Raw genomic sequence first — 16,700 nt, forward strand, 5'->3', positions numbered from 1 at the left:
TTAAAAAACCTAGACCACCCACAAAGTGTTTTGAATATCCTTTTATAATAGCACAATGGGGAAACCTGGTAAACTTAAGAGTGGCTCCAAGTTAAAGGTGAAGAAGTGGGCAAAAGGCAGCTCTTGTGTTTCCAACCCTGATATTCAGAAGCACAGAGAGAAGGCAAAGGGCCGTTTTTTTCACATGCAGCCTACAACAAAATCAAACAAAGGCCTTACCCTAGAAGCCCTTAAAATTCACGATGAGATGCAGGCAACTGGATCAACTAATGGAAAACAAACTCCAATGGATGAAGAAGGTAGTGAAGGCGGTCACACTTTTGGAACTTTTCTCAGCGGACTGTCTGACTGCACCAATGTTACATTTGGAAAAATACAGCGGTACTGGATGAACAACTCTGCACAGCACAAGGAAGTCTGTGCAGTGCTTGCTGCCATCACGGAGGTCATTCGTGGTCAGGAAGCTGTTGAATCCAACACAGCTTATTTTGCTGCCCTTGTTACTGCTTTGTCTTCTGTAGAAGAGACTGAGTCAGCGGCTGCTGTTGCTTACTTGCTTGCAATGACTTGCAAACAGGTTCCTGTTGCAGTATTAAGAGCCAAATTTGGAGAGGTTTCAAAGCTTCTGTCTAATATTTTAGTGGAGAACAGCACTGCCGATGGCAACCCTCCAACAGCTCTTATTCGCTCTGTTCTTTCATGCCAAGCAACAGTTTTAAGACAGCAGGGTAAACTTATTTGGAATGAACCTTCAACCCTAAATATGTTCCACACTATACTAACATATACTGTTCATGGCAAACCCAAGATTCGTAAAGCAGCTCACAATGCAGTTTGTAGTGTTCTCTTTGCAAGCTCCTTTACCGAAAATGACACTCAAACTGCCAAGACACATCCAGCTGCAGCACAAACATCGAAGTTCTGTGTTGCTCATCTTGAAAAATTTGGTGGGGTTTCGTCTGCACCATCTGTTTGCCACATGCTTACACTACTCGGCCGTGTGTTGCATACGTTTCCACAGCAATCACTAAAGCGCTGTTGTGAGACTATCTTAAGGCTGATGACCCTCAGTGAACCTGTCGTCAAATCTGTTTGCTTGCAAACACTGCATCACATGTTTATTAACCAGCCCATGGCAAGTAACTTACCAGCAGACTTAAATGCTCAAATTGTCTCGGCTTTATATGACTACTACCCAAACTCAGCTGACGCTCAAATGTGCCCTGCTTGGCTTGCTGTAATGGAAAAGGCTTTACTTCACTTGTCGAATTGGTTCAGCGGTGGATCTCTCCAACATGATGCCAATTCCCTTGCACTGGCCCATATACCAAAACTGATGATCACTTGTTTTAAGATGATGCTCTCCACCAGTAGAGTTGTATGTGAAAGTGCTGCCGGAACAATCAACATGTTACTTAAAGAATGTTCAACAAAGGTTTTGGATGGTGCCAGCAAAGTGAATGAAACAAAGTTTATTACCAGTTTAGTAAAACTCTTGGATGATAGTCTTAAATACAAGTTCCATGCTGTTTGGGATTTAATGTTTGGCATTATTCAAACTGCATTTAAACATGTTTTAAAAAGTAGTCATTTTGCATTTGTAAAAGCTCTCATTGTAAACATTGCTGACCTGCGAAACACTCCACAGTTTTTGTATAAAGCTGAACTAGATGCCTCATTAGGTCAAGTGGTGGAAGAAATGGGGCCAAAACTTTTTCTGCAAGCTGCTCCACTTAACATTGATGGGACAGAGTCAGATTATGACTTTCCACGTAGCTGGTTCATGCCACTTCTGAACAAACATGTTGTAAACACAGAGATTGAATTCTATGTTGATTATTTCTTACCCTTGGCTGGAAAGGTTCGTCAAAGAGCTGCTGAGCTTAAGGCACGAGGTCATAAGGTAGAAGCTACCACATATGAGACCATTCAACATCAGTGCTGGCTGCTTCTTCCTTCCTTTTGTAAGGGTGCTACAGATATTGCCAAGTCGTTTCCTAAATTAGCTAAAATTTTAGGCCAAGCTCTAACAGAACAGGATAATCTGAAGCTGTTGGTTTTAAAAGCGTTGAGGAATCTATTGATATCTTGCAAATCTTCAGAGGAAGACACAAAAGTCATGGCTAGATTTGCAAAGAACTATTTGCCACTGATGTTTAACATTTACACCTCTCCGGAATCCATGCCTGGTCTAGAAGCAAACACTGAAAAACAATCAATCATCGATGCTAATAAACAAAAAAGTCCAGAGAGACTTTCAACGTTGGAGACCATTAAGTTGTATTTAGAAATTACTGACCAATCAATAATTCAAAGCTACTTTGTTAAGGCACAAAATCGTGTATTTGATGGAGATGGTGAAAATGATGCAACCCGATTGGCATTGCTAGACCTTCTTATCAATATGGTTGCGAGAGTAACAGTTGTGGAAATTTTGTCAATCTACCAGGCTATGTTACCTATGCTTGGAAGTCCAAACCACAGCATGCAGAAAAAAGCCTACAGGCTTCTAGAGGAAATTTGTGGCTCCTCAACTGAAGAATGCCACAAGTTTATTTCATCACATTTACAGGAATTAAAAGCTTGTTTACTTGATGGTTTGGTAGCCTCTTCACCATCTTCAAAAGGCCCCCGTATAAATTGCATGGAGAAGATTATTCAACAACTAGCTGCAAACGGTGAAACTCAAAGTGAATGCATTGAGTTTGTACAAGCTATTATCCCAGAGGTTGTTATGTGCACCAAGGAAGCAAAACGCAGTCGCATTGCAGCTTTCAACTTACTTGTCTCTTCTGCAAAGATCTTTGTAAGTCTGCATAATGACAATGAAGGCTTGACTGTTTATTTTGACACACTGTTTAATGGCCTTGCAGGTGACCCAATGATGATAAAATCCACTATTCTTGCTCTTTGCAGGTTGGTTTATGAATTTAAAGACCAGTTACCCTCTCAGTTGTTGGATCAAACAATAAATAATATTTGTCTCCTGTTAGGTTGCAACACAAGGGAAGTGTGCAAAGCAGCTTTAAGTTTTATTATGGTTCTCTTTAGCATTCTTGATCGTGCCACATTGGCGCAGTACACTAAAAACATTTTGGATTCTTTACTCAACTGGAAGCCAGAAACCACACGCCATTTCCGTTTCCGGATTAAGAGACTCTTGCAACGACTTGTCCAAAAGTTTGGTTTCGAAACCATAAACTCTATGACACCACCTGCTCATAAGAAGCAGTTGCAGAATATTCGCAAAGTCAATGACCGTTCTCAGAGAACTCGGGAAGAGAGAAAGGAGTCTAAAAATGTAGAACGACAGGAGATGGACACTTTTGTCAAATCAAATCGAAAAGAAACAATTGACGAGATTCTTGCAGATTCTTCAGACTCTGAAGATGATGAACCAAAAACAAAACGTAGCAAGCAAAACAAAGAGAAAAGGGCATGGTTACAAGATTCTCAGGTTGAACCAATGGATTTGCTTGATCCAACCACATCTCAACAGGTGCTCGCAGTTAACCCAACCAACAGAAATCAGCAATCAAGAAAACCAGCGCAGTTTAAATCTGCTCCCGATGGTCGTCTTATCATTGGAGATGAGGCAACAGCAAGTGATGATGATGATGATATGGAAACAAAGAAACTGTTAACTGGTCTTGGAATTAACAAGGAAACTGCAAAGGTCGGCTTAAAACGTAAAATGTTAAGTGACAACAGTCGCAAAGGAAGTAGCGATGGATATCAGCCAGGTGGCAAGGGAATTCATAGAAAACTAAATGCTGAACCTGTGGGGTCTCAGTATCGTGCCAAGAAAAGCGGTGGCGATGTGAAGCGCAAAGGCAAGCCAGACCCCTATGCATATCTTCCGCTGAATGCACAAATGATAAACAAACGGAAGCAAAAAAAGCTATCTGGACAATATGCTGGACTTGTTAAAGCAGCGAAAAAGGGCGCAGCCGGTGGTTCAAAGCTTAAATCTAAAAGGAAAAGAAAATAAATCATTTTTTAACTCTTATGTATTTGGTGTTTTATTTGGCAAGTATTTCTTTATCTAATTAGATTTCAAAGTTTCATCTTTTTGAAAGTCAATGCACTAAAAACAGTTACTGCTACATACATTTACAAATGGTTCATTATAAAATATTTGCTCTGTTATGTCTGCTGTTTAGTTATTTATAGATGTGCCGAACCTTGCTACCATTTTTCGCCTTTTGGAAACTGCTTGTCATTTTTGTGTGAACAGCTGCTTACGCATTTTCTTCTTTTCAAATGGCATTTAAAACAATAATCATTATGTCGATTTAACAAGCACTATGTTGCAGCTTAGATTGTGTTAACATGAAATATAAGCTACTGATAATTGGATCGGGAGGAAGAGAACATTGTTTAGCATGGAAATTAAGCCAATCAAACAGTGTTTCGGAAATTATTGTATCGCCTGGTAATGCTGGAACAGCTAGACTCGGTAAGAGGTTCCATAAGTCCTGACCCAAATAGTATTATGTATATAAATTAATAATGTTATCATGTCAGAAATTGTTAATCATTTTACATATAGTTTTTTAGTAAAAAATAATAAACAAATTCTAAATGAATAAGGTTTTTTTTAGAAACTGATTTGTCGCAAACACGATATATTATAAACTTTGACGTGTCACATTAAACCACACAATTTCCTTTATAAAACAACATTATGATTGGTAAAGTTTGTTGTTAAGGTGTTACAAATGGCGTTGCATGCTCTAATCAGAAGCTTCCAATTGATGACTACGGGAAACTAGCGGATTGGTGTGCCAGCAACCATGTAGACCTCGTCATTGTTGGTCCTGAAGCTCCACTTGCTAATGGAATTGCTGATACTCTATCCAAAAAAGGTGGACAGCATGGAGATTTTTGCTGAAATAATTTTTTGTACTATATTTTTTAATAATAAAATTTATTTTTTTGCTTATATAAATAAAATGTAATTACATATATTATAATGCTTGAACATATTTGGATTTAGTTTTTATATTTTTGATTTGCCAGGAATTCCCTGTTTTGGTCCATCTTCCAATGCAGCACAAATTGAGGCCAGCAAACAATTTTCCAAAGAGTTTATGGAAAAACATGCAATTCCAACTGCCAACTTTAAGGTATGATCATCAAATTACATAATCATTAAAATAAGGAAGTGAGAACTATGCTATTCTTACATTGCCTCTTGAATTGAAAAAATACTATAATAATCTGCTAAACAGAATTGTCTTTAAAAAGCCTCATACATATTTTATTTTAACTTAGTATGAATTGAATATATATTGCAGTAAACCTTAGAGCAGGGGTGCCCAACCTTTTAGCTGTTGACGGCCACACTGACAGTCTTTACTTATTTCACGGCCACCAGTACAATTTTTTTAGAGATGACTTAAGATCACATGCAAAAATATAGAACTAAAGTATAGTCTAATCGCACGAAGCACTAATAAATTTGTATATTTGCTTTATGTCTGTGGTTTATGATTTAATCTTTTTTGTTTTTTTTCAATTACCGAAATACAGATTTTTTGTGTCTGGCTTTATAATCCTCAATGTATTCTTGCTCAATTTGCTAATAACATTTTAAGAATTACTTACACAATCTTATTGGGTTATACAAGGCTTTCTATAAAAACCACCTAACCTGTCCCATAGTTTTGCCTTAATTCCTTTCACAACTCGCATAACACATGTCTTCTCAGCTGTTAATTATGTATCATCAATTCCTATTTTATCTTTGTGGCATCACAATTAGGATTGTTATGCATCTTCTTACTGATTTTTGCATCAATCAATATATCAACTTGTTTCATCGCAGATTGATTTAATTAACTCTCCCTAAAGTCGTAAACATTTCTAATCTGCATTTAGCATATCAACCATAAACGCATGCCACGGGCACAGCCTCCATAACATGCTTATTAAAATAGTGTTAACGGCCTCACAATTATTCATCGACGGCCGCATGCGGCCGTACAGGTTGGACACTGTTGCCTTAGACTTAGAGTCATATGACTTTTTTCGCCATAATTACCTCTCGAACATACTCCAATATTCGTTGACACCTTCAAAAACACATTAGTAAACATTTCTAATATTGAATACTAATAATTCTAAAGCAGTTAATTGTACAAAAACAGTAAACGTTTAATTTGGTGAGAAAAAACTGTTAGGTACCACTATCACCCAATAACCTGCATCACCATGGTATTCTTGCTATTATTTGTTTAGCAATTAACCTAAGACAAGTTATCAGCCTAACTTAAAATGTTGCGCGTGCTAGTAAGCCAGTGCAAAATCTGTGTTTCATTATATCCATTTTTTTTTTTTTTTGTGTCAAAAAAGTATTCATTCAAGTTAGTAAACTTTAAATGCGTTTTTTTCCTTTTTAAGCAGGGGTTGTCATACTATGTTAGCTACCACAATTGTGATGTTTTTTTTGTATAGTGTATATGATGTTTTTGTCTATATAGTGTTGGTGCTACGCTTAACCTTATTATGATAAAGCTTTATAGTGTAGAGCAGCATTTCTCAACCGGTGCGCCGCGCCGCACTGGTGAGCCATGGAAGGCTCTAGGTGTGCCACCAGCAAAAGGAAAAACCTTGTCAAAACAAGTCCAAAATTAATCGAAAAAAATAAGACTTAAATGTACAAAATAACAAATAAAACTTTAATGTACAAAATAACGTTTTTAGTCCCAAACGTTTTACAAAATAACGTCTTTAGGCTGGAAGTTTTAAAAAGATATGCAACTATAAAACCCATATAATGTAAAATGCAGGCAATTTAAGAGAAATATCGGTACACCTCAAAAATTTCGCGCTCGCTCGTAAGGTGCGCAGCCACATTTTTATATGTCTCTAGGTGCGCCCCCAAGTAAAAACATTTGAAATGTCAAGGTATATGCACACAAAAAACATGACCAATCATATTCATAGTATGTATATGAATAAATTTATTATGTGCAGGTATTCTCAGATCCGATTGCTGCATGTGCCCATATCAGGTCGGCTGATTATCCTGCACTAGTGGTTAAAGCGAGTGGTCTTGCTGCAGGCAAAGGTGTAATTGTGGCATCTAATCAAGAAGAGGCATGCCAAGCGGTGAACACAATTTTAAAGGTGTATTTACTGTTTTAATTTTTTTTACTGAAACTAAAGAAATGCTACAAGCCAATAAGGATTGTTTTTCACATTTAATAGGGATTATGTATGTGATATATACAAATGTGTGTGTGTATTCTTTTGGTAAAATAACTGATAATTTACAATATCGAATAAGTTTTTCTTGAATATTTGCATTACTAAAAGTTTGAATGTGCCAAGCATGTTCCAAAAATTATGTTATACCACAACCCCAATGTGATAAATTTGTATACTTTTAAACAGTTAAAGTAATTTACATATATTTTATTTTAAATGTTTAATTTCCTTGGCAGTTAAAATATTTATGGGAGTTTTGCCTTTTGCAAAAACATCTTACATTAGGCTTTTTTAGGAACACAAGTTTGGCGATGCTGGGTCCGTTGTCATAGTAGAAGAACTTTTAGTTGGAGAAGAATTTTCTGTTCTTTGCTTTACGGATGGAGTCACAATTAAAGTGATGCCACCAGCACAAGACCATAAGCGACTTAACAACATGGACAGAGGACCAAACACAGGGGGAATGGGGGCCTATTGTCCGTGTCCACAGGTAAACATTTTGTTTTATGGAAAAACTATTTAGTTTAACTATAAATAGTTATAACAAGTCCTTCATTACTCGATTTGTCTATATATTTATAATCTCTCAATGAAGTAATGTTCGGTTCTACTTTTTGTGTCACAATCCATTTGAACCCTATCTGTCTATAGATGTACAAACAATTCTTAAAAGCAACAGGCTCAAATTTTCTATAAACTATTTTTTTCTTTTATATAGGTTTCAGATGACACCCTAGATTTCATTAAAAGAGAAATACTGCAAAAGGTTGTTGATAATTTGTTAAAAGAGGATTGCAAATTTGTTGGTGTTTTGTATGCTGGTTTGATGATGACCTCCACTGGTCCAAAAGTTCTGGAATTTAATTGCAGATTTGGAGATCCAGAATGTCAGGTAACAAAATTAAAATTTGTAGATATTTGTATTTCTTTGCATCAGAATGCATTTTTTTGTCATTTTGAAAACAGGCTGGCTGACGTCTTTCCAGTTCAGTAATCATACTATTAACTGTTATAAAAGCTGGCATTTTAAATAAAAAATACAATTTTATCTTATTTAGGAGTTATTGTTCTTTATCATATCTGAGCTTATTAGTTAAAAAAATAGTAACAGGGCTGTCTAAGGTGTAAAAAAGCATATTCATTTCAAGTAATAAAAGAATAGGCCCAGTGGGTTCCAAATAGGGATAGGCCGATATATCTGTTTACCGATAATATTGGTTGATATTCGGCTTCCACCGATGTATCGGCATTGATAAATATAGGCCGATACTTTGGGTACATAAATATGATCTAATTTTTCCTGTCAAACACATTATCCATTTTTGGATCAAAAAAAACGAGTTTTAGCTTCACGCCAAGTTAATATGCAAAATAATAGTTTAATAATTATTAAAGGTATGTAAACTAAAATGTTATTTGGATTTTAGTTTCAATTTATTCAAGTTTTGAACATTTCCCAGGTATTTCAAAAAATCTTATCGGTCTAAAAAAAATGATAGCAGTCGATCCAAACCGGGGTGTCATTTCTAATACTCAAGGGTGCCAACATTTGTCTGATTTTTTCATAATTTGGAACTCTGGTGTACGATTAGAATACAACAAACCAAATCATAATTCCTACATTGTGTTGAGTTAATGTGTCTTGTTTTAGTTGTATTTATTGCAAAATTATCGTAAAATAACTTACGGAAATTCTAGGTGTGCTAAAAGCCATTAGAGTTTGGGAATTATTGTGTTAAGACTATAACTATGCTTTCCATGTTCCAACAACTTTATTGTCATATATTCTATTTAGGTAATTCTTCCACTCCTTGAGACGGACATTTACACTGTGGTGAAAGCTTGTACTGAAGAAAAGCTTCACTTAATTGATATTAAGTGGAAAACTCAACTATCAGCCCTTGCTGTTGTAATGGCAAGCTCTGGTTATCCAGAACAATACACAAAGGGAAAGAAAATAACAGGTATTACAAAATACATGCTTGTTAAACTTTCATGAATTTGAGGCCGTCTAATTTTTTCAACTTCCTTAACATAGTAGCTTATTATTGTGCATTTATTTTTATTTTATCTATAGTTTGTTAAGAAATAACAATCTATGATTAGGTTGCTTATAGCTTAAAGTTGATATTACTGTTTATACCTACGAAGGCCACAATATTATGCAAAGCATACAATCCCTATCCCCCAAATTAAAAATGCAATTATTCCCTATTACAGCTGGCAGTTGAATTATGTTTTGATTTGAAGGTATTGATCTTGCGAATTCAACCCCGAATTTGCACATTTTTGAGGCTGGAACAGCATTATCAAGTTGTGGAAAAGAAACAGTGACATCTGGTGGAAGAGTCCTAGCAGTAACTGCTGTCAGTGATCAACTTACAAACTGTCTAGGCTTGGCATTGGCAGGAGTTAATCTGATCAATTTTGAGGGTGCAATTCATAGAACAGACGTTGGTAACAAGGGTCTTCAACATATAAATACAACAAGGTTTGTAAAGTATTACAACAGCATGGTCCAACTTCTTTTCATCACGGGCAAAAAACAATTTATTTTTATCTTGCGGGCCAATGTTTTTAAATAGCGATTCTAGGCTTATTGCGGACAAATTATACTTAGCCCATGGCAGGGTTCTTAACCTTTTTTCAGCCGCGCCCCACTTTGGTAATTTTCATATGCCTTTCACTCCCTACGAAAAGCAATTCGGCATTTTCAACTAAATATTGCTAAGACAACTTGAAAATAGCAAAGCTGTTGGCGGTCGCGCTAACCGCGAAAAAAATGAGTTTAATTGGTTGAATTGGCGCTAAACTGTAAATTCAGGAGGATTCTCGCATTGGGCACGCAATAAATTGCTCGTGCTCGACACATTGATTAAAACAGTACGTTATCTTGTTTCAAAAGATGTGACGACACACAATACAACGTCTATATTGCTAAAACATTATAGATTCAAACAACAAAGTTTGAGTCCCCCTGTTGCAAGCCTGTTGTCATATATAAAATATGGATAAAAAATAGTTTGAACGGGAGATGACTTTTATCGTTTATTTAAAGTTAGAAAAAATTGTAATTAAGTAGGGCCGTTATACATTCGATGATATGAAAACATGCCATGGCACTCAGATACTTTTGAAACATAGTCAAGAAAAGCAGAAAAACAAGATTCGCGCCAACGCAAAATTTTTTTGCAGTTTCAATGTTCAACATGGCAAAAACAGAGTTTTTGTCTACAGCGCTGTAGGAGTGGTGTAAAACCCAAACGAAACCATTAATATCATTGCAAAAAAGGCGTCCCCCTAAGATTTGCTTGGCGCCCCCCCAAATGATACATTAATTCAGTTCAACAAGACAAAACCAAACTAAAAAAATCGCAATAATTTCGCCTGTCTTGGGATGGAACAAACTTAAATTGAAACAAAAAAGTTATTTTTGGTAAATTTTCAACAGTCTACATTTTGGCAGATTTCAACATCAGACCTATGTTACCCGTATTTTGGGTACCACTGTTTTATGTGTTGATGCCATTAAATGGTATACGTTATGTTATAAAAAAGTATACCTTAATTTTCTAAATCATTGTTGTGTTGTAAATGTTGCCAAGCTTACCAACCTAATTGTATTCACTTTATGGTCCTAAAACGATTACAGTTAACTAATTTATAAAAATTTGCTAAAACGTTTTAGTGTGTTAACAGAAACCCAGAACTGACATATGCACAAAGTGGAGTGCACATAGCGAATGGTGAAGTACTAGTTGAGTCCATCAAATCAGTTGTTAAGCAAACGTCTAGACCTGGCAGCTCACCAGATCTGGGAGGCTTTGGTGGTCTCTTTGACCTATCTTTGGCTGGTTATAAAGATGCCATTCTTGTTTCTGGAACGGATGGAGTCGGAACAAAATTATTGGTAAGTTGACAAAAAATTTAGCAAAACACGTTCGAGAAATGGAAATTCCAAAGTAAGTTTTCTAAAGACTCATATTGTAAGCCTTTTGAAAAGCCACCACTGACAAACTAATCCGCAAATTTACTGATTACGACTGATTATTTCTCACTGTTTAAAAAAATAAAAAACACTGAGCATATGAAAGTCTTTAACTTCGCATAAGAGATGACTTTAATTTAATTTTTACGGTCACGAAAAAGCTGCGTCCAACGTCAGACAAACCCGTTATCTATTTAGAATAAAAATAGCTTACTATTAAAACTCCCGCAATAAACGCGATATTTTGAACTCTGTATAAATTTTGCTTGAAGTCTTAACCTTAAACGTTGCACTACATGGCGCGACAGCTACACGTTCGGTAAATATAAATTCCAATACATGGATTGTGATGTGCTTTTTGCGTTTACGTAGTATAGCCTATTATAAAACAGCAAATAAACTGGTCTTCCCTCCTACTTGACGCTGATTGTGTTTGAAGTGGGTTAACTTAGTCACCTTTTAAGGATAAGACCTGTATGGAAGCTGCATTGAATCGACTGGCGTGGTATTTATTATCGCTTATCTGCGTGACTGTAAAAATCAAATTTAATTCTTTGTCTTCTAAGCCGTGCTACCAAACTCCATCAAACAAAAAAATCCTGTTTGACAATGAAAATTGCTTTCTGTATGAAAATTGCTTTCTGTTAAAAGTGATGCATTAAACGCTGTATTTACCGGTTTAATTCTACCAGGTAAAGCACTATTGACGTTCTTCCGGCGACGTAAATGAGTTACAACCGCAATAAGCGCAATAGTTGGCGAAATTTATCTAACTTTTGCGTGGTTATACAAAATAAAATAATTCATTATACTTTGGGCTCTTCACTGTTGCTCATTACGCGTTGGGCTTCGATGTTGCATATTACGTTGTAACATGTCCCTGTAAATATGCTAGCATATTGAATTTTGCCTCGTGGATTGACCATGACCAGGGGCGTATCCAGAAATCCCAGAAGGTTTTTTTTTCAACTTTAGAATTCCCCTAATTTTCGTCTGACGTTCATTAATAATGATGTCATAAAATAGCGACGGTTATGACGTCATAAAATAGTGATTTTTAATGACGTCATCAATAGGAAAAAACTAAGTAGAAATCGCCAATAAACGTCTATCAAAAGAAAACCTTTTGACGCAAAGCAAACACGTGCGTCGTCAACCCTCCAGCCAGGCGCCAGCTGCGAAACCGCTAAGTGTGCAATCGTTAACTTCAGGCAAAAATTTAAATATGTGTGATTGATTTTGGTAGAATCATGTTTTGACTATCAACATCGCAATTGCCCAAGTTCCATCTAGGGGACTAATAGCGCTAAATTACAAGCACATATTTTGCTACCTGCAATACTCGGTTGTTATTATGCCACGATTAGCGCAACATCTGCACGGACTGTGTGCCAAGTTAGCTAAAATACAAGTCCGGTTTAGAGAAAATAAGTTGTATCAATTGCAAACTAAACACGTGGTCTTAGAATATGCCTTTTGAGATTAATTTTGCGGTAACCATTATTACATAAAAATGACGACTTTAAAACTCGCACTACAGCCACATTTAGACCACCTTTTACGAGAATCTGCTTCAGTTAAAAAGTGCAGTTGTTACACGAACATCAGATATTAGCGGAAACAGCAAACAGCGAACAATTTTAAATGCGCCTAACTCTAAACGGTGGTAAAGCGCTGATGTTAATGAGAGCAAATAGAAAGCAATCATTTGCAGTTAGGACAAGAGTATTTGAGGTTTTTACGCCGTTAGCAATGCTTCTGTTTAACTGTGTCCTTAAATTGACATACGGCTGCAGCATCTGTTAATAACTGCGTCAACACTTCAAAGCAGATGCTTGACGATGGCAAAATTGCAATATTACTTTCAAAGACCGTTACGCGAAGTTCACAGGAAACTTGATTTTTTACACTGATAATGGTAGGAGCTATTGTCGAAACAATTGATTTTATTTGGTTGATTTTATCAATCAATATGGCTTTGAGATTTTTGAAATTACCAAGAAAACCCTTTTTATTATGTTTCTAAGCAGCAATGAATATTATTACAAATTTTATCCCCGGGTCGCGTCGCTAGATTCTTTAAATTTTACATCAGTGTCGCGAGGAAAAACCCCTTTTAGAACCCTGATTTAACATAATAAAAAATCGATACTGTACAAGTATTAGCAAAGGTCCAGTGTCCAGTTAATGCAGTTAATTATTTTAAACCGTCAGATTGCAACATGTCTAGGAAGCGGTGGTTCTTTTTATTATTCTACTACAGACGCTTCGTTAAGCTGACCAAAATTGTAAAATGTCAGTATTTTTGAAAAGCTACATTCACGCTCCAAGCGTCCAGATGCCTACCGTAGTCCGCCTTTTGCGCAAAATGCTTTTGTCGCCATCTCTTTGAATGTATTTAGTCTTTCTAAAGATTTCTGTTGAAAGTTTGCGCACAAGACCTTCCGAAAACAGCAGGTCTGTTTAGGTTGCCTGTTTTATAACGTTACTTTAGGACGTCATCTTTGTACATTTTCATGCGTTCCGGGAACAAAATGATTTAGCTTTTATCCTGGTTGCCCATTTTTAGGCTCTTGTTCGTTGTTCCAAACATATACCGAAAATCTGGGGCAATTACAAAATGCCAATGGCCAAAACAGGAGGTATTTAATGTGAAACGAGGTCGATCTTTTTAATATTTCGTAATACCACAATTGCGAAAATACACCAATTTGCCATGATGAACACACCATACAAGAGTTAAACAAGGTGAAAACAGTTTATTTTTCTAGTTACACCCACCTGCCCTACACTCGTCTGGTACAGACATACTATAGGAAAATGTGTGTCACGCGAGTCCAGGATAGACAAGACCAGACTTGGACAACTAGGTAATTCTAGTTTTCTAATTCATTGAATTAGAGCAAAATGCGGCTAATTCTAATCTAATTTGGATTTTACAAAAAATGCTACTTTGTCCAACGGCATTTTTAGTCTCTCAGTTCAAAAACAGAATTTTAAAAAGCATTTTAGGTTGGAATGACTTGTATGTAATTTTTACAGTATAAAAAGCATAAAAACGTATAAAAATTAGCACACACATTTTTACCATTCACGTTCTTATAAGAAGAAATTGCGATTAAATTAAATAGGTCGTAAAAAATAAATCTGATTCTAGTTCAAATTCTAATTGAAATTTGATTTTTTAGGAATTCGGTAATTCTAATTCTACTCTAATTTGAGAAAACTCAAAACGATCTAATTCTAATTCTAATCTAATTTGGAAAAATTAAAATGCTCTAATTTTAATTCTAATATAATCTTAAAAAGCTAAAATAAATGTAGTTGTCCAACTCTGGACAAGACAGACTGTCAACCTGTTTTTCGCTATTTTGTAACGGCGTGTAGAACACTGCTCTACGTGATTGAAAGAGTTTCAAAATCGTTAAAGATGCTGTGGCGTTCAGTCAATCATGATTCCAAAAAATTGAACTAGTTTTTAGAAGAAGTTTCAAGCAAATACAAAAAGTTAAAAAATCGTTGTTAAAGACGTCCTTTCTCTCACACTGTATTCAATAACTTGAAAATACGACTGTGTAGTTTGTTAGTCTGATTTGTATTAGATGTTATGGTTTATGCTAATATTTACACCGCATTTGGTTTAAGTGACTCCAAGACTGTACGATTGTAAGTAGTGCAAATTCAGGGTTGTGTGTATGGAGAAACTGTATTATTTGGCGACCGACAGCGCAGATAGCGGTTTCATTAAAATGTCCAGAGTAATTCGGCAGTATACGTTCAACGCTTTTTTGCAGGACCAGTGCCCACTCGCTCTTCCAAAGAACACTTTGTTAAAAGAAAGTTCTAAAGACTTAATGATTTGTGTCAGGGTTTGTTGACAAATGTTTTTGAGACCTGTTACGCCTGGTGTTATCGATTAAGCATTTGGTACATGTTCAAAAAACGCCCTGAAACTTTGAAAGGCACTGTAGCCTTATTATGGAATCTCCCCTGATGTTACACCACTGCCCCCGTTTCGCGTGACCGGTGCCGACTGATGTGTGACCAACACCAAGAGCGAGCGGTCTCGGCGTTTTACGAATGAAAGCAATGTCAGACTCGAATCTGTCGATCAATGATGCAAGCGAGGCAGGTTGCAAAAACAACTATAGCGATGGCTTTCGGTGCACTGAATTCTCTCAGTGTCGTTTTTTTATGACTTGACTCGATTTAAGTCCGGAGGGCAAAATAGGTTGATAAGTCATTTTAGTTACATAACTTGAGTTAAAATAAGTGTTTTCAGTGAGTACTGTTGAATAAAATTTCGTCACTGTTATCTCAATTTTGGCACGTAAAACAATTTGCTGGCTATATGCTGCGTGTTTCTTATTTTTTTTTTGGTTGAGATATTGTTCATACACGGACGAGTTAAACAATTTAATGACTAAACGATTTATTTTCATGTCAATTACGTCACTTGGAAGTTGACCCAGATTGGAAACTTTGGATATTGCGCGCGGGAGACGATTTTGTAGCTTGAAATTGCGCGGCTGTAATAACGTTATTTGCCAAATTTACACGGCTAAATAAGAACTATCTTGACACCCCATTTGAAATCTCAGTAAACAATAATCACTTTTAACAGTTCGCTTGTCACCGACTCGAGTATTCTCATGCCGGCCTGATAACAAAAATATATTGTATTGGTGAATCAAACCGACTGAACAACGTTGAAAACAGGCGTGTAAGCTTTTACAACGTTCTTTTCAACAGAATTAATTTATTTTTCTCGTATCATCCCCGGAATAGTTGATATCCCGGTGTATATCCATTAGCGTTAAGTCGGTCAAGCGCTGTTCGCCACAGGTCGCTTTATTGAACGTTTTTATTAGCCTCAATCTCGTATAGGAACGCCCGAGCGTCTTGCAACATAGGTTAAAACGTAGGCGGACTATAGCTTCCCGCTAAACTTATAGTAAATGGCCATCTTACCATAACTTCAGTAATAAGCTATGTTTGTATTTTTCTCGCAAAATTACAGCTGAATAATTTACTAATTATACCGAGTTTAAATCGAGAGATTTAAAAGGCACGCTACGTACAATCGCCGAAATCACACTACTAATATCACAAAATATGTTGATAAATATGTTCGTTTTTTTCTCGCAAAGTTTCAGGTGAATAATTAATTAATTTACTAATTATACCGAGTTTAAATCGGGCGATTTGGAAGACACGCTTCGTACAATCGGCGAAATCACACTATTAATATCACAAAATATGTTGATAAGCATCGTTAATTTTGTTGACGACGAAGTGCACCAGTTTGACATTGAGACGTCACAGAGGCTGTTCTTACACCGCAATTCCATAGCGTTTCGCACACAATGAAACTACGTGACAATTGGACGTGGATGCATCGAGAGGTGTTTTTCTGGCGTATAAATAGACGATTTTAAACAGCCGTAAGCTTCTAAAAATCGCCGTTTTGACGTCTAGAATACAACAAACGTAATTT

At 36.3% G+C, this 16,700-nt stretch overlaps 2 protein-coding genes across 3 annotated transcripts in view; both read left to right on the plus strand.

The window, feature by feature from the left end:
* On the plus strand, window positions 1-4,308 carry LOC146138300 (RRP12-like protein). Its single transcript, XM_083394249.1, has one exon. It carries the CDS (start codon window positions 56-58, stop codon window positions 3,989-3,991), a length of 3,936 nt encoding a protein of 1,311 aa, XP_083250375.1. The 5' UTR covers window positions 1-55; the 3' UTR covers window positions 3,992-4,308.
* The window catches only part of LOC146138301 (trifunctional purine biosynthetic protein adenosine-3-like), a 26,853-nt gene continuing 14,461 nt past the window's right edge, over window positions 4,309-16,700 (plus strand). For both annotated transcript variants that reach the window (XM_083394250.1, XM_083394251.1), the window contains exons 1-9: window positions 4,309-4,459; window positions 4,713-4,868; window positions 5,023-5,129; window positions 6,982-7,134; window positions 7,511-7,705; window positions 7,934-8,107; window positions 9,011-9,179; window positions 9,466-9,706; window positions 10,915-11,125. In XM_083394250.1, the coding sequence (XP_083250376.1) occupies window positions 4,333-4,459; window positions 4,713-4,868; window positions 5,023-5,129; window positions 6,982-7,134; window positions 7,511-7,705; window positions 7,934-8,107; window positions 9,011-9,179; window positions 9,466-9,706; window positions 10,915-11,125 (1,533 nt within the window). In that variant the 5' untranslated portion in view covers window positions 4,309-4,332. The remainder of the gene's footprint in view (window positions 4,460-4,712; window positions 4,869-5,022; window positions 5,130-6,981; window positions 7,135-7,510; window positions 7,706-7,933; window positions 8,108-9,010; window positions 9,180-9,465; window positions 9,707-10,914; window positions 11,126-16,700) is intronic.

This window comes from Ascidiella aspersa, chromosome 7 (genome assembly GCF_963924565.1).
Source record: "Ascidiella aspersa chromosome 7, kaAscAspe10.2, whole genome shotgun sequence".
NCBI lineage: Eukaryota > Metazoa > Chordata > Ascidiacea > Phlebobranchia > Ascidiidae > Ascidiella > Ascidiella aspersa.